Source organism: Gavia stellata, chromosome 5 (assembly GCF_030936135.1).
Source record: "Gavia stellata isolate bGavSte3 chromosome 5, bGavSte3.hap2, whole genome shotgun sequence".
Lineage (NCBI taxonomy): Eukaryota > Metazoa > Chordata > Aves > Gaviiformes > Gaviidae > Gavia > Gavia stellata.
This window is the reverse complement of record NC_082598.1, coordinates 57,085,449-57,108,486: the sequence shown is the minus strand read 5'-3', so window position 1 is coordinate 57,108,486 and position 23,038 is coordinate 57,085,449. Positions and strand designations below refer to the sequence as shown.

The 23,038-nt window shown below is 38.5% G+C and overlaps 1 protein-coding gene across 1 annotated transcript in view; it reads right to left on the bottom strand.

Moving 5' to 3' along the window:
* The window catches only part of GSTCD (glutathione S-transferase C-terminal domain containing), a 68,702-nt gene that overhangs the window by 3,482 nt on the left and 42,182 nt on the right, over positions 1-23,038 (bottom strand). The window contains exons 5-10 of the mRNA XM_059817753.1: positions 15,772-15,887; positions 15,544-15,588; positions 15,002-15,130; positions 8,781-8,914; positions 6,982-7,012; positions 2,610-2,679 (exon numbers count right to left, since the gene is read on the bottom strand). Coding sequence (XP_059673736.1) covers positions 2,610-2,679; positions 6,982-7,012; positions 8,781-8,914; positions 15,002-15,130; positions 15,544-15,588; positions 15,772-15,887 — 525 coding nt within the window. The remainder of the gene's footprint in view (positions 1-2,609; positions 2,680-6,981; positions 7,013-8,780; positions 8,915-15,001; positions 15,131-15,543; positions 15,589-15,771; positions 15,888-23,038) is intronic.

Below are 23,038 nucleotides of genomic sequence, written 5' to 3'. Positions count from 1 at the left end.
CGAGTTTGTATAACCAACCAGGATAGATGTCTGTAAATTACTTCTTGTGACACTATCCTCCTACATTTGTGTTTTCATAGAAAATCACCTTCTGCAGTTGGTTGAACAAAAAGGCACGTACACACTCCTGCCAGTGACAGCAATATCATTATTATTCAAAGTGTACACACTAAGGGGGAGTTGGGATTGTCACAATGGGGGCCTGGTTCCCTGGGTGCTCTCAGTAAGACTGTGTGAAATACACGGAGCAGTTCTGTGATCAGAAAGAATAAATCAGGTGTGCTGTAGCGATGTTCACATAGCCATTCATTATGTTTGCATTCAGGTCCCACTACTACGTATAGTGGATAAAACACCCATCTCCAGTGAAAATGGGAAACAGAACTTGGTTTATTTAAGAGGGAATTGTTGTGTGCAGTGGAACTGGGTCCAAATGTGTATTTTTACGTTCACAGATACTACAGAAGTTGGTGATAAGTCCTTTGACAAATGTGTTGTTTCAGCCATGACAGTCACAGACAGAATGAGGTACTTTAGTGCTTCAGGGGCTTACAGGTAATAAAACAAAATGATTTGTCACTTCACTGAAGCTGCATAAATTCAGTGGTAATTGCTAAAATACAGTTTACAATACAATCCTTAAATACTCAAAAAGTAGCAGAACGAGTCATTTTGCCACCATTTACAATAGAAAAGAAAAAGTCTCCACCTGTTCAGGAATATTGTCATTATATGAAATCTACAGTTTTCTCAATACCTGATCATGCATTGCACACAATTAAATAAAAAATAATAATAAAAAAATCTCATGGCTGTAACACTGATCTAATTCAATCTTCAATTATTTGCAAGCAAAACTTAAAAGTACCCCCACAAGATTCCCATAAAACAAATTTAAAAGCTGAAACAGAACACTGAAATGGGAATGATCTTCACTGAAACAGATTAGTATTAAAGGGAACTTAAAAGAAAAAATAACATCCTTTAAAACAGAAAAAACAATTATGTAGGGGAAGGGAGAGGAATAAGATTTATGTTTGGGGTTTTTTTGTCAGGGCAAAGCACATGAAAGTTAAATTTGTGAAAAAAAATGCAGTTTCAGAGACAGAGAACAGATAAAAGTTACAATCTTTCAAAAAAGTTTTTTGGGTCCTTTTCCAATTTTCAGTTCACCTGGCAAGCAGCAGGAGACAGTGAGGGGTGCTACACTGGTAACTGAACACTGCCCTTTTGTTTTGGGTTGGTTGTTTGGGTTTTTTTTCCAAATACTGTAACGATAAGCAAAAGAGCTAACAAATTTGTTATGAAATATATAGTTATCTCAGAATCTGTATTATTTTCTTTTTGTGCAGTGAGTATAGGAAATACTTTGAATTCTTCAAATTAAGCTTTTTAAAAACATTATGATTATTTGCTACTACTGCTTTAATATACTTTCTAAGTGTTTCTTGCAAGCCAAGAATGCAGTTATATCCTGACACTTCCCAGACCCTTCTGTCTTTTCTGACCTGGATGCTAGTTTATAGCTTCCACCAGAACATTAACACCAGACAGGAGCACGTTATACCCTTTTGTAAGTAAAAGAATACTAGAATATTGCACATAATGAAGAAATGGCTTTGCTTATTCCAAATATTTGAAGTGTTATGTATTTTGCTGTCCTTCTGAGTAATGAAATTCCCACTATCTTAATGACAGCTTCTTGCATTTCTTTTCTTCAGAAACCATTGACACCTGACCAAGAAACTAAAATCTCAGGGATCAGCTTACTTTGGCCATTAATTGCACAGAAATGACCCAACAGAAGGCAGCTGCTCTTACTCAGAATGGCAATAAAGTACAAACCTGAAACAGAACTGACTACCGAAAGGTAAAAATTCAGTCATACGCTGCTGTAGCTGTAACATAAGTTTCCCCACAACGGGAAGGCTGGTACCCCAGGTAAGGTGTAAGTCAAACTGTGTTCATGGCAAAGTCTTCAAATTATAAATATTATTCACTATTTAAAAAAAAGAAATCCCAGAAAACCTTCTGGGTTTTTTTTCTAAAATTATTATGAGGATCCTAATAATGAGGTGGGCCAAATAGGTTTGTATGTTCTTAAGCTTGCCTGTACCAAAGCTAGCCCAGCCTCTGCAATTTAGCCTTATTATTTCCAGCTGGCATTAGATGTTTGTCCTTCTAAAAGAGTTATCACCAGCGATTAAAAGCAGGACAAAGGGTGCACACTAAAAATCACTACTATGAATAGCCTGTGCTTTTAATGCAAGATAAACTGGCAATAGCAGGACTTCAGTGAACTTTACAAAGACCTCATTCTTTTCAGAGAATGGTGGGAGGAAATAAAAAGGTGAGGCAACAAAAATCAGTAAAACGCAAACCCTCTATCTCATATTGATAATTCTGAAAAAAAGAAAAGAGCTTCTATACCATAGTTCAGAACAGCAAGAGGCGAAATGTGAAGAAACTCAAATTTTTCAAGTGTTATGTGAAGACAGCAACTTCATGCCATGTTCATAAATGTTCATGGAAGTTCATACTACTTCCTTTATCTATCAAGGTAAATACATTACTGGGATAGTTTACACAACAGCTGCAGAAATTCATACCAATTAGCCTGCGTTCAGGTGGAAGCTGAACAGCTGTCTGATCTGCAAATCTGCAAAGGATCATGTGCTCCTAGGAAAAAAAAACAAAGAAATTTGATCTAGTAGCATTTCCCTCTTCCAAATAAAGTAACGAAAATCTAATTAAATGTTTAAACGTATCAAAAATGCTATCATGTTTTAGACTATATTTCTAGAAATATTATCTGTGTGCAAGCCATAATTTTGATACAGCTTCAGCTTGTAAATGTGTGTGAATCAAGTGTTTGTAACCATGACTTCATTTCTACTCATGAGTATTTGTTTCTTGCTAAAATTTCTCTAATTCCCTGCAGCAGTTGAATTGGATGTCATGTATACACGATAGCATTCTTCAAAGACATGCTGCAGACTAATTTTGCCTTCAATTACTGATGAGCAACACAGCCTTGTTTTAGCACAGTTATCATGGGGCAGTATCTCTGAATCAACAAGCAGCCAAGACAAAATTGTTCAACAGGTGATCTGAACTACTGCACATTTCTCCCAAGCAGTGATTTTGAACCCCGGAAGAATCACCTTGTGGGTCAAACTTCCTCTGCTTTGCCAAAGGTGTTCAAGAACCATGTGGACGAGGCATTGTGGGACATGGTTTAATGGGCATGGTGGTGTTAGTTGATGGTTGGACTTGATGATCTTACAGGTCTTTTCCAACCTTAGTGATTCTGTGAAATCCATTCAGGATCAACCCAAAAGATCCTGAAGGCAAAATTGATCCTGAAGGCAAAAAATGTACCTGGCTGCGAATAGGAAAGTTTCCTACATCAAAATGAGCACAATGCACTTTCAAACTATCCCTGTTCCACTTGAAGTTTCTGCAGAGGCTTCCACAACAGTTGCTGTTGATTTCTTCCTCTCTTGTCACCCAGGGGTATGGTGCAGTGGAGGGTTAGCTCCATCACCTTACCCCCTGCTTAGATCACTACACGAGCAGGCAGAATGCCATCCTCATTTGCCTTCAAAAAACACCACCTATGCTAGCATAATGGTTTCTCAAAGACCAGCCAAGCTAAGGAAGGCAAGTTAAACAGATGGTGAGAGAAAAAGCCTTGAAGGTGTAGCAATGAAATTAATATTCTGAGGACAGCTGTGCTCTTTGGGACAATATTGCAATATTAAGTACAGGACAGAGTAAATAAGAACCGTTTTAGAACTGTACAACATTCCCAAGTCTCCTATAATGTTATGGGGAGAAAACAGAAAAGGACAACAAAAAGTGCTCTGCTAAGCAAAGCTTCCAGAGCTATAATTCTGAAAAAAAGGACGTGTGTCTTGCATCAAAAAGAAAACTTTTTTTTTTTTAAATTCTTGTCTGATATAAAATGATGATTTTAAAGGTTTTGTTCTTGTAACAGATGGAGAGAGTAACTTCACCTAAGGATACTTCAGCTTCCTGCAGTATCTTGAAGTAAGGATACTTACCTCAGCTTTTTATTAGGGGGACATAAACATCCAAAAGTCTTCATTTCACAAAAACCCTGAATGAAATCCCATCTTCATATTAAATCAAGATGGTAACTGCCTCCACAGTACACTCCATCCAATTAATAAATTTAACAGACACCTGACCACAAAGAAGTTGTAAAATAAAATATTATCGCTACTTGATACTCAAATATTACTCATTTAAATAAATTTACAATATCTTGAGGCAGGGATATTTGTTCCCTAGTACAGCTCATTCACATGAAGGTTTTCAGCTCACAGCTCTGCAAGAACTATGCAAGCAAAATGCTATAACATGTTTAGGACTTGAATGTGTTATGCCCAGTCAGTTCAGTTCAAATATGGCTATTTTTGTAGTACAAAAGTGCTGAAAATGTTAAACCCAAATGTGACTACTGAAGAATGGAGGAGAAGGAGAGCCACAGGCAATGTGGCTGCTGTTAGGAGAGAAGAAGCAGTGATAGGCAGCCTGGGGAGAAAAAGAGGGATTCAGAGGAGAAGATCCACATTAGCACAGAACCCCTCACCAGCCTTCAGGCACCCAACACAACTTGGCTTTTTGCAGCGTCAGGTTCTCAGCGCATCTGACTCAACCAGAGCCAAGGTAAGCCTCACCGCTTAACCTGAAAATCTGGACTGACTCTAATGCCTTGGCTTCCTACAGAGATGATCCAAAAAGTAAAACTAGAGCCTAAGTTATGACTACATCATTTCCCTTTGACACAGTCATTAAACTGTCACATTCTCTGTTGGCAGAAATAAGAAAAGCATTTCTAAAATAATGAAGATAATTATAAACTGCCCAAAATTTGTGTGTGCATAAGGAGTTAACTTGCTTACTAGAACACCCACGCCTTCAATTCCTATTGAAGTTTTCAAAGCTGTATGTGCAAAGTTATTCAGTTTTACTTTCCAATTCTCCTATAGGGAGAGTGTCTTAACAAATAAAGTCTCAAAATGTATCATGGTAGAAATCTACAGCTATCAAAACCTTATTCTTTGCAGATATAAACTAATGAATTATAGCATAATGTTCTCATCAAAAAAGTTTTGGAATTGCCAGACTTCTGGATGTCTTTTTAGATCTCACTAAAATGGAAGATAAGAGAAATGAATTTAAAATGGGAACTGGAGGGGGGTGACACAGACAACGTCTGGCTAACACATGGCAGCTCTGGCTACTAGCCAATAACCTGTAACAATTTATTAATATGAAATATAAAAATGCATATAGCCAGCTGTATAACAAAAGTTATTTATAACTAGGATTATTTGAGGCACCAACCAGCCTGGACTGTTTGTATAGACTCTTACATTATTAAGAGCAGCAATATTTTTTAGCATTGTCCTTGGCCCCTGTGCACTTCTGCAACACAAATAATAAAATGCTGGAACTTCTGTAGTGTCGATAAACCCTGTGATTTAAACCTCCATGAATTAACAGAGTAAGAAAAAAATTCACTGAGCTTTAATTAGATTATACACACTATCCTAATCTAGGCATCCTTGACTTTATAATTGCCACCATGTCCCTCCATACTGTCAACAGGTCTACTTTTAATAATAAGTTAGTAAATAAACTCTTTCTGAACTGAAACCTGAGTTCTTCGTGATTGTGTGTTGGAAACATAAAAAAGTGTTGAAAAGAATGTTAAATCAAGGGAAAAAATAATTTCAGGTCCAAATCCACTGTGCCACTTTTATCATCTCAATCTATAGGCATTTATTTCCATGTAAATTACTACAGTGTACATAAACCAGACTGTCATGAAGGTAAGATTAGTGTATTATCTGATAACGGAACTTCCTTACATGAGATGGCTGGAAATTTTCTGAATTTTTTAAATGCCCTCTTACTTGAGGATTAAAAAGGGTAATATCCATTTTCCTGCTAAATATAGCACCTTTGCTATGCTCACTGTCCCAAAAAACATTTGGATATTAGAAATACCGTGTGTCTCATATTTCTGTTACAAAGGATCATTCTGCATCTCCAAAATTCATTTTCTATATTGTAGACACCAAGACCCTCGTCTAGGATTTGGCATGTAAACTTAGTAAAGTTTCCGTATAACCTTGCTTCTCTCAAATGGAAACGTTTTCTTTCCATGCCACACGAAGTGCATCTAACCTTCAAATTTCTGGTTGCTCATCACTAACTAGTTTAAACGCACTAGACAAAGCTTAACAGATCAGTACCAGTTGTCTGCTGTCCACCTCTCTGCTCTTGTCCTTTTTCACTCCCCTGTTACCTTCATTCTGTCAGATCTGCATGCCTCATTGATTCTTTCTCCCACTTTTCTTCAGACTATCTCCACACAGACCCTGGCTCCCCTAAGTCAAAACACATTTGAATATTTTTGAAATAATTTTGAATAATGTTTTTAAAACAATACTGTATAAAATTCTTGCTGATGAGTATAAGCTCTGCCTACTCACTATGTCCAATCTTCTAGACATAAATTAGAAGGAGAAATGTAATGTTTATCAGAAAATAGTATCTACAAAAGCAATAATTTTAGCTAAAACATGACCAGACATTTCCACAATATAAATAGTTGTATGTAAGACTTAAATAAATTGGTATCCTGTAACTGTTAACTGATACACACTGAAGTATCTTAGGAATGGCTTGCTTATACATTGTGATAACAAAAAGTTCTTTTGTGGAGAAACTATTTAATTTTATTGAAGAAAAAAAGCCTTAAGAAATGGATGGTGGAGAGAAAGCAACACAATGACATCTGCACTACTACTGAACATTTCACATAACACGTGCTCCTCCTTGCAATTAAAAGATAACCACTTCTATTTCATTTGGTAAGATGACCCAGTGAAACGCAGGAAACTGCACATAACCCTCTCCCTGCCCCCCAACCCTTTTACATACCTTGTAGGACAAAATTTCTTTGAACTGATGACTGAAAAAAAAAAATAGACCAATTCAATTAACAGCTAAAAAAGCAGAGGTGGAAAATAGAAGCAATCATTACATATTCGAACATATTTCAAACAAAATAGCAATACCTGTATCCTACAGAAAGGCATTCAAAAAACCCAGAAACCATTACAGTTCCAGTTCACTAGAAAAGGAAAAGCGTATTTGGTGTCGTCCTTTTTTTCTATTGCATTATTCATAAAAATTCTCTCTTTAAATCATTATAAATGCTAACACAGATTTACTGGCATTTCCACGTTGTCACGTAAATACTTTATATTACATGTGCACAACCTCTAGAGATTTTGTTTGTATCACCAAAGTAAGGTGCCTCTACAATGGAATTGAGTCTAGAACACAGGCAATATGAGGATGTGGACAGGCTATCATGTTTTATGACCATGTAAAATAAGGAAAAAAGAAAAAGCAAACCCTCGACCTAGGGTTGATATGTTATGAACCAAATCATTTTCTACAGAGGCTTAAGATGTTAGATTAAAAATTTTAGCAAACAAAACCATAATTTACATTCTTGCAGCATCTACAGCAACATAAGTTTTCTAACATAGTGAGCATTTCCAGTCTTCGTGATCTAAACATGTATCTGGTCAAAAGCTAAACAGCATCCAGTCAATTTTAAAACAAGTCAACAGAGAAAAGCTATATGCCTGCTAAGTTTAGGAGGCTTAAAATTTTATTGCCTCTTCCTTAAGAATACTACTTTTACTGTGTCACAAGAGAAAACAAAAAGGGACACACATAAAGCGAAGGAAGAATCAAATTGACTAAGAAAACACTGTTAAATGCAAAGTTTATCAAACTGACAAATTCTAAATATTTACTCTCCATGCACTTCTGTGACAGCACACTTCAATATTATAGAAAAATATGAAAAGTATTTAAGATGGATGCATAAGGGTTTTTTAGATTTGTTGATTCCTTTTAGGACAGTATGCTTCAGTTTCTTATTTTAGCGAATATATACCTAAGACAATGTTGTAATTCCTAGCAGAATTAAATCTGATTCATCTTGGACATCCAAAATGCAAAGCTCAGCTTTATGAAAAAAACCCACAACCCTCTTGCCCTGCCTCAGAAAGCTGTTAGCCTCTTATCTTCTGCCACTTTATGCTTACCTTTTACATTTTATTTATATCAAAGGCATTAAAATTCTTAAGCCTAAGATATATAAGTATCTCCAACATGGCAGATTAGAAGAAGACAAAATATCTACACAGTCCATTGAAAAAGTATTAAAAATATGAACTGACATACAGGAGACCTTGTCTATTTGGGAATAAATCAAAAGAGTTTCACAAGCAGTAAACTGTGGTATAAAGCAGACCCATTTCTTTAAGCTGATTGCTTACATCTTTCTCCAACATTAAAATGTCAATTCCCCTTCTTACAGTAATTTTCATGAGTTTTCCATTAACTTTGTGATTTCAAGGTAAAAGGTCTGCATATTACATAGATTCCCACATACTGTATCTACTATATTGACGTTATAAAGTCTTCTGAACTATGAATAGATAAATCCAGAAGAAAACAACCCAGGAATTACCAATCTGTCTCCCTTCCAGGATGGGTTTGCAAAGAGAAACAGGAGGAAACAGTTGCATTGTAACTGTGAACCCATTTAGCCTAGACACTTGGAATGATCTTCAATTGATTAATTCTATACTCTTTTAGTATTTTCTTCCTTTGTTTAAGTTGATATTTTAAAGCTTATCTTGTTAGCTTTAGTTTACCTTCGTGGATATTTAAACTTCATTGTGTTTTGAATGAAGCCATAACAACAAGGGGAGATGACAAAGGCCGCTCGTGCCTTGATGCAGTGCTCGATCACCATGTCTGTGGCCACACCACATGCATGCAGAGCCACCTACAGTGTTAAAAACAAAAAACAAAGAAACAAGCAAATTCTTTATAGCAATATTCTACATACAATTCTGTTGCAGTATTTTTTTGGTTGACTGAATTACTTAAATACATGAGGAAGTTTTTGCAGTGAAAGCTGTTATGCCAAAGGCCTGGTCCTTAATTCCTCAGTTTTTCATTCCTCTCCTTCATATCTATGCTGAGGAAAATTTATGGCCTATTCCATTAAGAAGGGAACCATCAACACTGAACAAGGGTCATTCACCAAAAGCACTCAAAAGGTAGGTACACTGCATTGTGATAACCAATGAATTAAAAATGAAGCTCCAGAAAAATATTAAAATTACTGTGGTAATTAGTCAAAAGTTTCTGTCAAACAAAAAGGACTTAGAAATACAAAGAACTATTTCAAAACTGGATTTCAACTTAGCAGTAAGAGAAGTAACAGACAGGACACATTTAAAGGACAACATTTAAGCATAAATTGTGATCATTTGATTGTAAGGTACTGAGTAAAAACTTTAGAAAACAAACATCGGCGGGGGGGAAGAATCAAACACAACTTGCCCTCCTTTTCTTTTTTTCCTCCTTATTCTTTTCTTTCTTTTTCTTAGTAATGGGCACTCAAACTAAAACTAGAACACCATTCAATCACAACAGCCACCTGTGAGCATTGATGTGAGGGCAACACACAGGTTGTACTCAAATTCTTCATGCTCTATTACAGAACAGCAAGTTATCACTGTACTCAATATATTGCAAGGAAAGGCAAGCAGCTCTCTCCTATCAATACCGGTGATACCAAATGGGCCAAGGTGAAATGGAGGCATTACTTTCTCTGCCTTCTTCCATATACTCAGTAGCATAAAGAGTAAGCCTGGTGCAACCACATTGATCTATGTTTTCATTAAACTAAGGACGTTTTTGAGGCAAGTTTTTAATTTTATGCAGCGGTGTAGATTTGTAAAACTGCATTGTTTTCGTTGCTTTTTGTTCACTCTAAATTTAGGAAAAAGGTTTAAAACCGCAGAGCTCAGATTTCACGGTTCAAAGTTGTTTTTCAAGGTACAGCAATTGGAAGATAAAAAGTTTGCTCTCCGATATAGATTAAAACAAAGACTTTTTTGTTTGCAGACTGCTTGATGTAAGCTCAGCTGAGCAGACCATTAATCGTCAACTGAACTATAACTGCATACAGATGGTAACAAATATTCTTGTCTCAAGCAGAACATTAAAAAATTAGTAAGAAAATAATTTTGCAATGATAGTTTTTTGCTCGTATGAATTTAACAAAAAAAGCCCCTAGTTTAACATCAGAAATAGATTCTTAATATCACAGGTATTAGATTATAATGGAATATAATTATAGTTACTTTCCCATCTATTCAAGCAGAAAACAAAGACCTCTGCTTTGCTTGCACATTTGGAAAAGAGACCTTAAAACAGCAGTTGATAAAACCAGTAGCTTTGCTGAGCCTGTATGAACTTGCACAAAAACTGATTTCTTCTTTGGGTTTCTCAGAATCAATTTAGTTAAGTGAAAAATCACAAATAAAATTCAAGACAAAGCTGTCTGAGTGAGTTTAATGTATAGGATACCCTATCTGAAACAAAATAAAAAGTGAGGACTAATGAAGATAATGCACTTGGTTCACAAATCCATACATCCATAGACACAGGAAAACAAAGCGGCCCCTGAAGAGAGCAACAGAGCTAATGCAGTGTGAGACCATTGCCCTGTATTACTCCTCCAGTGCTGTACAACTCCCCAGAACAGCCGACTGCACACAGAAAAGTGAAGGGAAAAGAATGTTTCATGAAACCTCGGGTTCACTTTAGTGATTTTAAAAAGATAAGAACTCAACATACTCAAAAATATACGCCCCTCAGTCAAACCTTAAACTTTTCAACTTGTTCTCACAAATTAGCTGAGATACTATGAGTACTATATAAGCATTAAAAACAACTAAGATCTCAAAGATTCCTCCGGGTGTTGGCATGTAAACGAACACTGCATGCAAATATTTGGAAAGCTTTCACTTCAGATTGAAATCCTTTATTATGGCAGTTGTACTACAACATGTAATATTGCAATGTAATAATAAGTTTGGCATTCAAACAGGTTGTTTCAGAACCTTGATCTTTATTACCCCAACAATTCGTAAGGGTAGAAATTTTATGTGGAGCAAAAGGGAAGTGGTCGACGTACTTTCCTTAACCTGCTTTTGAACTCCTGGCAGATAATAGATAGGAAAATAGCTAAGTAATGCAGATTTGATGTCAAGGTAACTAAAATGCATATAAAGATGTTTTAAATTAATACCAAAAGCAGAGAGATGAAGACTTCTGTCACGTTCATTTTTCTATACCTCTTTAAATTTCAAGTACTATCTATAACCAGTGAATTTCTTGTCATCAGGTCCACCCTCACATTTACACTGTATTGTTTTACTGAAAATGGTGAAGTCATGCAATGACTGAATAGCTTTACAAGCCGCAGAAAATGGGTTCAGAAATGATGCATTGCCAAACTTTATATGTATCTATGTATTATGGTATTATATTGTAATTTTTGTATCAGATCAGTGTTTAGGACATAATCAGAGAATCACGGAATCATTTAGGTTGGAAAAGACCTTTAAGATCATTGAGTCCAACCGCAAACCTGACACTTCCAAGTCCCACTAAACCATGTCCCTAAGTGCCACATCTGTGTGATACAAAGGCAGCTAAACTTTACATTATTTACCTTCAAACCCACCAAACACTTGTTTAGTGCCAACCCGCCAGCTCCTGTCTTAAATGTGGCTGCATAGCAAAGTTAATGAGATAATTCTGAAGAGTGAATCATGGTATGATACAAACTAATTCTGAAGCTGAGATTGACGCAGGTCTCCCAAAAAGGGAAAGCTCCAGGTTTGTCTGTTGAACAGACTACAGAATCAAGTCGAAGAAACTCAAATCACAGGTCTGGAAATGAAGAATTTCCAAGTGAATATTTCTGACATATACTTCAACATTTTGTTTGTCACAAAACTTAAAAAAGAGAGAAGATAACAATTTTTTTAAAAAAATAAAAACTCCACGGAGATATTTAACTTAGTATTAACCTTAAAAATAGACCCCAAAAAAATGAAGACAGGAACTCCAATGATCACAAAATTGGAGACTCATTTCACTGAAAAACTATTACACATTTCACAAACAGAATTCAATAAATTATTCATGAGATCCTGATTTTTTGAAATAGAACTCTAGTTCATCCACTGAGATTTATATGACAATGTAGCGCAGAAAATAAAGCTAGAGAATTGGAAATTTACACTTGGAAGCACTGGGCTAAAATAACTTATTCTCTCCTCTTTCTCCTGCACTATATTTCTTTTTCTTTATTAAATAAACCAACCAAATAGTTAAACAGCACTGTTCATGTACCATAAACCTTCAGCATTAAACATTGTAAACTACAGCCAAAACAGGCCCTTGGATGGATGATTTAAAGAACAGTCAGACCCACACTGAAAGATTGGGGCTTGCTGCAAAAGTTCATATTCTATTAATAGAAAATAAAACTGGAAGACAAGAATCTTTACAGAGTTACAGAAGACTCTTTATGCCTTACTCTTCACTAGGGCTGCAGAATTCTGGAGAGGACATTTATTGCAATTACTTTCAGGGTCTAACATGGATGCTTTGAATAAGTATTCAAAACACCTATTTGCTCCTGCAGAACTCTGATTCCTACTTTGGTCTGCTCATTTACAGTTAACTGGGGGACAGAATATCACCTGTTGACTGCAAAAGGAGCGCTCAGCATGAGTCCTACAAAACCGAGATATCATTCAGCCTTTATAAATATAGAATCATAGAATCATTTAGGTTGGAAAAGACCTTTAAGATCATCAAGTCCAACCATTAACCTAATACTGCCGAGTCCACCACTAAACCATGTCCCTAAGCACCACATCTACACGTCTTTTAAATACCTCCAGGGATGGTGACTCCACCACCTCCCTGGGCAGCCTGTTCCAGTGCTTGATAACCCTTTCGGTGAAGAAGTTTTTCCTAATATCCAATGTAGGCCTCACGTTGTGGCAAGGGAGGTTATTTACTCTTCTCCTATTGCTTGTCACTTGGGAGAAGAGACCAGCACCCACCACGCTACAACCTCCTTTCAGGTAATTGTAGAGAGTGATAAGGTCTCCCCTCAGCCTCCTCTTCTCCAGGCTAAACAACCCCAGCTCCCTCAGCTGCTCCTCATCAGACTTGTGCTCCAGACCCCTCACCAGCTTCGTCGCCCTTCTCTGGACACGCTCCAGCACCTCAATGTCCTTCTTGTAGTGAGGGGCCCAAAACTGAACACAGCATTCGAGGTGCGGCCTCAGCAGTGCTGAGTACAGGGGCACGATCACCTCCCTACTCCTGCTGGCACACTGTTTCTGATACAGGCCAGGATGCCGTTGGCCTTCTTGGCCACCTGGGCACACTGCTGGCTCATATTCAGCCAGCTGTCAATCAACACCCCCAGGTCCTTTTCTGCTGGGCAGCTTTCCAGACACTTGTCCCCAGGCCTGTAGCGTTGCATGGGGTTGTTGTGACCAAAGTGCAGGACCCGGCACTTGGCCTTGTTGAACCTCATACAAGTTGGCCTTGGCCCATTGATCCAACCTGTCCAGATCCCTCTCTTGAGCCTTTCTACTCTCAAGCAAATCAACACTCCTGCCCAACTTGGTGTTGTCTACAAACTTATTGAGGGTGCACTTGATCCCCCAATCCAGATCATCGATAAAGATATTAAACAGAACTGGCCCCAACACTGAGCCGTGGGGAACGCCACTTGTGACCGGCCACCAACTGGATTTAACTCCGTTCACCACAACTCTTTGGGCCCAGCCATCCAGCCAGTTTTTAACCTAGCAAAGAGTATGCAAAGAGTACTCCCATCCAAGCCACAAGCAGCCAGTTTCTCCAGGAGAATGCTGTGGGAAACAATGTTAAAGGCTTTACTAAAGTCCAGGTAAACAACATCCACAGCCTTTCCCTCATCCACTAAGCAGGTCACCTTGCCATAGAAGGAGATCAAGTTAGCCAAGCAGGACCTGCTTTTCATAAACCATGCTGACTGGGCCTGATCACCTGGTTGTCCTTTACAGGTCGTGTGATGGCACTCAGGATGGTCTGCTCCATAACCTTCCCCAGCACTGAGGTCAGACTGACAGTCCCATAGTTCCCCAGATGCCCCTTTCAGCCCTTCTTGTAGATGGGTGTCACATTTGCTAACCTCCACTCCACTGGGACCTCCCCGGTTAGCCAGGACTGCTGATAAGTGATGGAAAGTGGCTTGGTGAGCACTTCTGCCAGCTCCCTCAGCACCCTTGGGTGGATCCCATCCGGCCCCATAGACTTATGTGGGTCTAAGTGGTGTTAGCAGGTCGCTAACCATTTCCCCTTGGATTATGGGGGCTTCATTCTGCTCCCCATCCCTGTCTTCCAGCTCAGGAGGTTGGGTACCCTGAGAACAATTGGTCTCAAGTATACTTTACACAATTAATACACATGTATATGATTAGTATAACATTCTCTCTGTCAAGACTGTTCCTTCTCAGTTTTGCTCCATGTAGTCTTGAGGTGTTTGCTTTATCTTAAAATGCTTTTACTGTCACCTAACTACACTTCTGATCTCATTTTACTGTACTCAGGGTTAATTTGAGCAACAGTAGTCTTCTCTTGCCATCTTCAAAACCTTCTCGGGAGTATATCCATTAATGAATCACTGATTTTAAAATAACATGATTAAACCAAGAATCTACCCCATTTTTTCTTCAACATGGTCAGGCAGCACTACTATTTTTTTATTTGATTGGATCAGACACTTCTTTCTTCACTTGTATAATATAAAAGTGATGCCAATTTGCAACAAATAATAAATACAAAACTAACTTAATACAGGTTACTATAAAAAGGGCGCTTCCCATAGCACCAAAAATACCTGTCTGTAAGGGCACATAGAATTTTCTCATATATTTTAGTTGTTTTAAGAATAATTAACCAGACACTGAAGTTTTGAAGTGGAAAAGTTATAATCACTTACCCCAATGTTAAAAGTCCCATTAAAATAGTCCAAATTTGCTTGAATGAACCAAATGTTGTTTAAACCTAGTTCATCACTTCTGTCTTTAGCACGGATCAGAGACAACTCCTTATTTTCTATGAGCACCACCTAGATTTCATACACAGGAGAAAGTAAAGCAAAATAATACTCAGAAATCAAAGTACAACATTACCAACAAGCACAAAACTTTGTAGTCTAGTTGAGAAAACCTCTAAATTACTTGTGAGTAGAGCTTGAGATCTCCAAAATGATTAGCAGGAAACCCAACAACAATGGAAGGCATTTAATATTTGCCAATATCAGTCAGCTTGCAAATATTTTATATTTTCCTATAACTTTTGTTTTCTCAGGCAAGCACTGCACACATTTGGGATTATGCTAAAAACTTGCATATTTCAAATCTAAGTCCTCTGCTGAGACAATTGTGTCTTCATATTTATTCTCCCTACATGCACATCTTTTTAAGATGATTAGGAGAGACCAAAAGCTCATACCGTCTGCACTTTATATTTAGAATTTACCTGACATGATGGCATCATGTGAGCAAGAACAATTCCAACATGTCCCTGTGAAAACAAAAACAAACAACAAAATCTGAGTCACTTCTCAGTGTCCCTATTGTTGACTTTTTACATGATGAGCATCCCCTAACCAGTGACAGAACCTTTGAAAGCAGCTAAAATTTCAGCAGAAATTGCAAAGATGAATGCTGAAAGAAATTGCATCATGTAAACAAAAATATACATTACCCCTCCACTGCAAAAATCCACAATCACATCTCCAGGCTTCGCAAGCTTTGTCACTGCTGCTACCAAATTATTCAATTGCTGCTGCTTCCTCAGAGCCCGGTCTCTAGACATCTTTCCTGGGGATGACAGAGAAAATGCCTAAGCAGTGATCAGCAGTTCTCAACATTGATAATTTTAAATGGGGAACAGCAAAGCATTGCAAATGAAATTTACAGCCAAGACTAAAAAGTGGCTGGAACACTTGGGCATCCAAGTCCACTTTGAGCTAAATTCACAAATATTTGGTAAAGCTTTCTCTATACCTTTAGCATACTTAAAACTTTACTTTCCAGCTGTTGCTGTTAATGTATCCTTAGGAACAGACTTGGATAAACTGGAAGCAATGTTAATATAAAGGAATCAAATCGGTGTAAGCTTTAGCCTGACTATATTCCAAACCTGTGAATCATGCCCTGAAACAGAGCTCAAACCCATTCACAGTGAAGTTGCCAAAATAAATCCCTATTTACTGTATCTACAAACTATCCTTAAGCATCTTGTTTTTAGAACTTGTACTCTTCCTCCTGTCAATTTTCACTTTTCATAATAAGCAGCCCTGTTTATTTAAATGACTGTGTGTGCAAGGAGGTACTTCTCAAAGTGACTACTCCTGCATAGCAAAATCTGGCTTTCCATCACATCTGTACCACAATCAGAAATAGAAAAACTATTGATTTCTTTCAAATGTGCTTGGTAAAGTCCAACATACAGTTGCTTCAGATACAATGAAATTGTTTAGTCAGCACTTACGTATTTGTAAAGATGCATTTTGTCCCAGTGGGGCTAACGGAGTGCTGACAGACCTATTTAATACTCCTTTGGTTTGTTCAGAAACCAAACACGGACTGTGTCAGAAACCATACAAGGACTGTGGATATAAAACCTTTACCACATTATGTAAAACGATAAATGCATTTTAAGGAATCTCTACTTTCACATGAGTAGATCCTTAGAAAAAACTTTTACGAAAGACTGTACTGGAAACCCTAATTCCTTGTGTGCTAAATATCTGTCTGAACTGCTCCATAGCTTGCCTCTAATTTTCATGCTTCCATTTGATAAACTAATGTTCACATGTTCTCAGTACCTACAGTTCTAACTGAAGCCAATGGAAGATGCAGGGATTCCAGCATGTGCAAAATCAAGTGCTGGCACGGTGTTTGAGCTAGAAATTCAGCTTATGAGGTCAAACCTGTAATCTCTTAGGTAGACAGGTATTGTGATATTAATACCTAGAAAATCCTATACCTAAAAAACCCATACAAGTGCATTCTGTGTGTATGTGTGTGCACATACAAACACACACAATCACAATGGATTGTTTAAGTTTTAAAAAGTAGCTGTTGTCCTGCACATAGCTTTAATCTAATTGAGGCTACCTGAGCAATAAATGAAAAGAATCAAGAAATCTAATTTACATTTGTTTGCTATATCCCCCACACCTGAAATACAGCTGTGGCAAGGGTAGGAGCACAATTAATAGGGACTTTTAGCTTAATAATACAGGCTTGATAATACCCAACACTTGGTTTTGTTTTCATCAATCAACAGATCTTATTGGTTTTGTTTCATTTATTTCAGTTCTACCTGATAAAGTACTTAATAACATAGTTGATGCTCTAAAACAAAAGAGAAAAGATGCCTTCCGCTTTTATGGAGGCAGCAAGAAACTGAGTCACATTTGAATTCTTTCTTGCTGATAAGCAAATGAGCAGCCATGCAAGTCCAGACTTCCCAACACATACAGCTTCCTCAGAAGCCCACTAGAAGCTGTCCACCCACAATATCTCCATCTGAGGATGATTACACAGCTGTAAGAGGTTTGACTGCAGCTCAGCTCAGTAAATCTGAGCTTGCTTTAAACAACACGGTTTGGACACCGACAGCAACACTGCTATGACAGCTCTGCGTTCATAAAGGGCGAGCTAGCCTTCCAAAAACCTATTCAGCTCCTATGCTGCTAAAACCCAAACTACCAGCTTAAAATTAGCTCGGCTTACCTCTATAAACTGTAGGCACACTTCTAACTGTGGTATAAGCCTGCTCTTGTGGTATTGCAGGTCCAGAACTAGTGGACAGCAGCAGGCACAAATAGCAAGAAGGAAGCAGGGACATAACTCCTGATGAGTACTGGATAAAATTTCAGGTTCAGCTAAAACCAGAAAAACGGGCTTTCCAAAAGCACAATAAAAGCATAAACAGAGCTTTTTGTTGGACAGAATTCAGTATGGACTTGCCCTTTAAACCTCAAGACAGCCAAAGCACACAGAATCCCTTAGTTAGAAATACACTGTGAAGATAAAAGGTCAGCTCTGTTCTCCAAAATGGGTTTGAATACAACAAAATTTGCCTCATAAGCTTAGGAGGCTTCATTTAAACTGTAACTCATTTTTAACAGTGGTTGGTTCTGACAAGCATTATCTTAAAAAAAAAACAAACCACAAACAAACCAACCTTCGACCTTCACAAATTTTCTTTCTTTCTATTCAGTAAAAACAAGTAATAAAAGTACTTAAAGCTCATTCACGGTATAAAGTTGCAAGCTCCCTTGGTGGAAAGCCTTCCGAATTCAAGGCTTTCTGAGCTCAAGTAACCACCACAATTAATTTAATGGGATTTGTTGGAAATCCTTTTTTCCCTGGGAACTTTTGTATCACTCTCTTATATCCACTTTCAACTTCAATCTTCATAATCACGAGAGGGACCAGGTAGACAATTTTGTTTCCAATTCCTGCTTCTCAACAGGCATTAGCACAAATGTTCTGAGCCATTTTCCTGCACAATACTGAAGAACAGACCACACCTGTCATGCCACAAACAGCACAAAAATCCATGCAAGGCAAATGCTCTTACTTCTTTATCCAACTTCTCTGTTCTTACTTTCCAACCCTAAGGTTTTCCCAAGAGGTCTGGGATTTATTAATATCAAGTACAACTCCTGAAAAACACCATCAAATTTTCATACTGTGCAAAGTCAGCCAGTAGATCCTAAAGTCATAAAAATAAAAAAGTAAAATGATTAACAGGTTTCATCAGCAACAACAGATCCACTACTTAGTAATCAGTTAGTCGACCTCCTGAGTATTAAATTAACAAGAAATACTTTAAAAAAATATTATCCTATAACCTTTAAAAACTCCCTAAAAATTAACTCTTCATGGTTACCAACAAACAACATTTCATCTCCCTTACTATGCAGACAGTAAGTAGCATACATTCCCTTGAAAGATGGAGAAAACCAAGCTCGAATCAATCGGTCTTTTGTCTGCTCTACCTCTGTATTTTGAGCTCATAGCCAGAATTACAGAAACGCAGCAAGCCGTGACGTAGCCTGTACAGAACATTAGTTAGCACGGCTGGGCACACTAGTCCTTCATTACAGCAAATAGACAATAAATTCAACTAAAACTTCTGCATCTAAAAATACTACAGCTCACTTTGCATTCCTCAAGCCCTGTGATGGTAAACAATGCTAATTCATAGAATCAGAGAAACATAGAATGGTTTGGGTTGAAAGGGACCTTAAAGATCATCTCGTGCCAACCCCCCTGCCATGGGCAGGGGCACCTTCCACCAGACCAGGCTGCTCAAAGCCCCGTCCAACCCGGCCTTGGACACTTTCAGGGTTGGGGCACCCACAGCTTCTCTGGGCAACCTGTTCCACTGCCTCACCACCCTCACAGTGAAGAATTTCTTCTGAATATCTAATCTAAATCTACCCTCTTTCAGCTTAAAGCTGTTACCCCTTGTGTATCTCTACACTCCCTGATAAAGAGTCCCTCCCCATCTTTCCTGTAGGCCCCTTTAAGTACGGGAAGGCTGCTATGAGGTCTCCCCAGAGACTTCTCTCCTCCAGGCTGAACAACCCCAATTCTCTCAGCCTGTCTTCATTGGAGAGGTGCTCCAACCCCCTGATCGTCTTTGTGGCCCTCCTCTGGACTCGCTGCAACAGGTCCATGTCCTTCTTATGTCGGGGGCCCCAGAGCTGGATGCAGTACTCCAGGTGGGGTCTCACGAGAGCGGAGTAGAGGAGGAGAATCCCCTCCCTCCACCTGCTGGCCACACTGCTTTTGATGCAGCCCAGGATACAGTTGGCTTTCTGGGCTGCAAGCACGCACTGCCAGCTCATGTTGAGCTTCTTGTCAACCAACACCTCCAAGTTCTTCTCCTCAGGGCTGCTCTCAATCCATTCTCTGCCCAGCCTGTATTTGTGCTTGGGATTGCCCTGACCCACGTGCAGGACCTTGCACTTGGCCTTCTTGAACTTCATGAGGCTCGCACGGGCCCACCTCTCAAGCTTGTCAAGGTCCCACTGGATGGCATCCCTTCCCTCCGGTGTGTCGACCACACCACACAGATTGTGTCGTTGGCAAACTTGCTGAGGGTGCACTTGATCCCACTGTCCATGTCGCCGACAAAGATGTTAAACAGCGCCAGTCCCAATACTGATCCCTGAGGAATGCCACTTCTCACTGGTCGCCACTTGGACATTGAGCCGCTGACCGCAACTCTATGAGTGCGACCATGCAGCTAATTCCTTATCCATCAACTGGTTCATCTGTCAAATCCATCTCTCTCCGATTTAGAGACAAGGATGTCATGCAGGACCCTGTCAAATGCTTTGCACAAGTCCAGGTAATCGTTGTCTTCAAGAACACTAAGAGATAAGGTAGCTTGAAATTTAGCCCTACAAGGCAAAACCCTGAAGAATGTGACCTTTTCCTACAATACACTGAAAGGCCCCCCGTAATATGCTTTGTTCCCTTCATAAGACCCCAACTGACAGATTGCCATACAGTCCCAGAAAGATTTATTTTCATTTTTAATTAATGGTCACAACAAAAATATTTTATTTGGCTTCACAAACCTAACATTACTGTTAATTCATCCCTTGTCAAGCAGAGCTTTAACGTCTCTATGGCACTTAGAGGTCTTACATTTTGGCACAAAGAAATATAACTTTTCAGCAGGCAAAAAGCCCATTATTTTTATATTGCCTTTTGTCAGTGTTCAAGTTCATATAATCCTGCAGTCCTCAAATACTACTACCATATTTCACAAGTTAAACTTGAACAGCCATAAAAGTTTCCTTAAATAAGCAAACCCAAATATCATCCCTAAGACTTTAACCCTGTTCAGCTTTGAAGTCATAACACAGTGCAACAGAACACACAGCTACCAAAACATACATGTAACACACAATACATGCAAGCTCCTATTCCACAGAGCGGAATTGCATACTTCTATTGTTTTAGGACAAATATCTTTTTATTAGGTTTTCTATAAGCCTCAGCTAACTAATTCAAATGATAATGTAAGTCTACTTTTCATGGAAATTCAGGTAGAGGATATTTATTACCATATTGATTTAATCTTAGTACAGCAAAATGCTCAGTATAAAGCAAAAGCCAAAAGAGACAGTTTTATTATTTTATACTAAGCTGAACACATTTTTCTGAAACCAATGCTTTTTTATTTCTGGTAGTTCCTTATGATAATAGCTCATATCTCCTTCACTTTGATGATGTTATCTCCTGCTACACGATTTTTGGTACCTGTTGGGGGGCAGGGGTGTCGTTTGCTTCTTTGTTTTGGGGGTGGTTGTTGCGGTTTTGCCTTATGGGCATTTTTTTCTTTTCAATATAGTATTTGTCAGATGAATATAGCTGTACAGTGGTTCCCATGCAACTGCTAGAAAAAAACAGAATTCACACAGATGAAGAATGCCAGCTTAGTTGACATTTATTTACAAAGAAATATTCTTACTAATCAGAAATAATAATAATACCTTCTTATAAAGAACTCTGCCAAATCTTGCAATAAATACAATTAGCAAGGACAATAACTTTGCTATGGTCCAGCAGTCACCTTGGTTACTTGAACAATATTCTTCTTTGACTTTACCTCCTTTAATTCAATCTGTGTGGGCCAGTGCTGAAAGTTGAAGATCTGCCCTCCCCTTCTCCAGCCTGGGGCCACCTTCCAGCTACCCCCTTTCACTGCACTGACCTGTCTCCCTTCTCCTCCCTCCCAAGAAGGGAGCTGTTAGCTTTCAGCCACATCTGTTTCCTACTCTTACTGCACGACCACACCAGAGGAGAGAGAAGTAGCAGGAGACGGGCCAGCCAGTCTCAGTATCATCTACAAGGATGTCATGGTAAAGACCCGGTTGACTCACAGTCTGAAATACATACTATATCAAAAGGCAAACTTGCCAAACAGGTATGCGAGAGGCAAGCATATCTCAATCCTCCTCTCCCTCTCAACCCCCTTTTATAATGGAAGAGGGAGGCAACTTTGACCAGGCAAATAGGATTATTATCTTTTTTGAGCAGTATTTGAATACAATACAGCAAATAGTGTATGTGTGGTTTTTATACTTGGGTGTAACTCAAAGTGGGGGACCCAGAAAAGAAAGTGTGGGTGTTGAGAAACAAGTCTGACCACATCCTGTATCGGGACTTGAGTGTCTCCTAATTGGTATAAATCTGTCCATTTAAAAGCAAAAAGTTACGTTCTTCAGAGTATGGTTTCAGCCTTGGGAATAAAGCAGGCTCTAATTCCAGAGTAGCTGTAAAACAATTAACACCGCGAACTGTCCCTAACTGATTCCTCATGGCAGTCTAGATTGTAAAATGACACTAACCTTGGCCCTCCACTTGTCAGGCTCAGTATAAACTGTTTTCCTTATGTCCAACTCCCTTATTATTACATACCTTTGCGAAATAATTCAGTCTGGCTGTTTCCAGTGATGCTGGACTGAAAAGTGTTTGTCACTGGAAGTCTGCCTCTTATTTACAAAGAATGTACACTCCTCTACGAAGTGCATTAAGTCTAAGGGTCAAACTTTGAGCGCTGACATGAATGCAGCATTCAAAGGCTGGCCTCTAACACATGAGTAGTTTTGAAAAAGGATTTGCTTCTTCATCTTGAGAATTCTCTTTCTTTCTTTTGCTAAGAAAAATACTAAAGGGACACCTAAATGTGAAAAATAAATCTGAATCCACCCAAAAAAGGAAGTCTGATCCAGACCAATGCTAAAACAAATCATTTGACATGGTAAAATGAATTTTACAAGCCTATGAAGATATGAAATAGACTGAGAAGCAAGGCTGAAAATACCCAAGAAATGCAAAACCTGCTGAATTTGGTCTAAAAGTATTGCTTATAATGGGGGATACTGAATCTGCTGGAATTGACCAAAAAAAAAAAAAAAAAAAAAAATCAC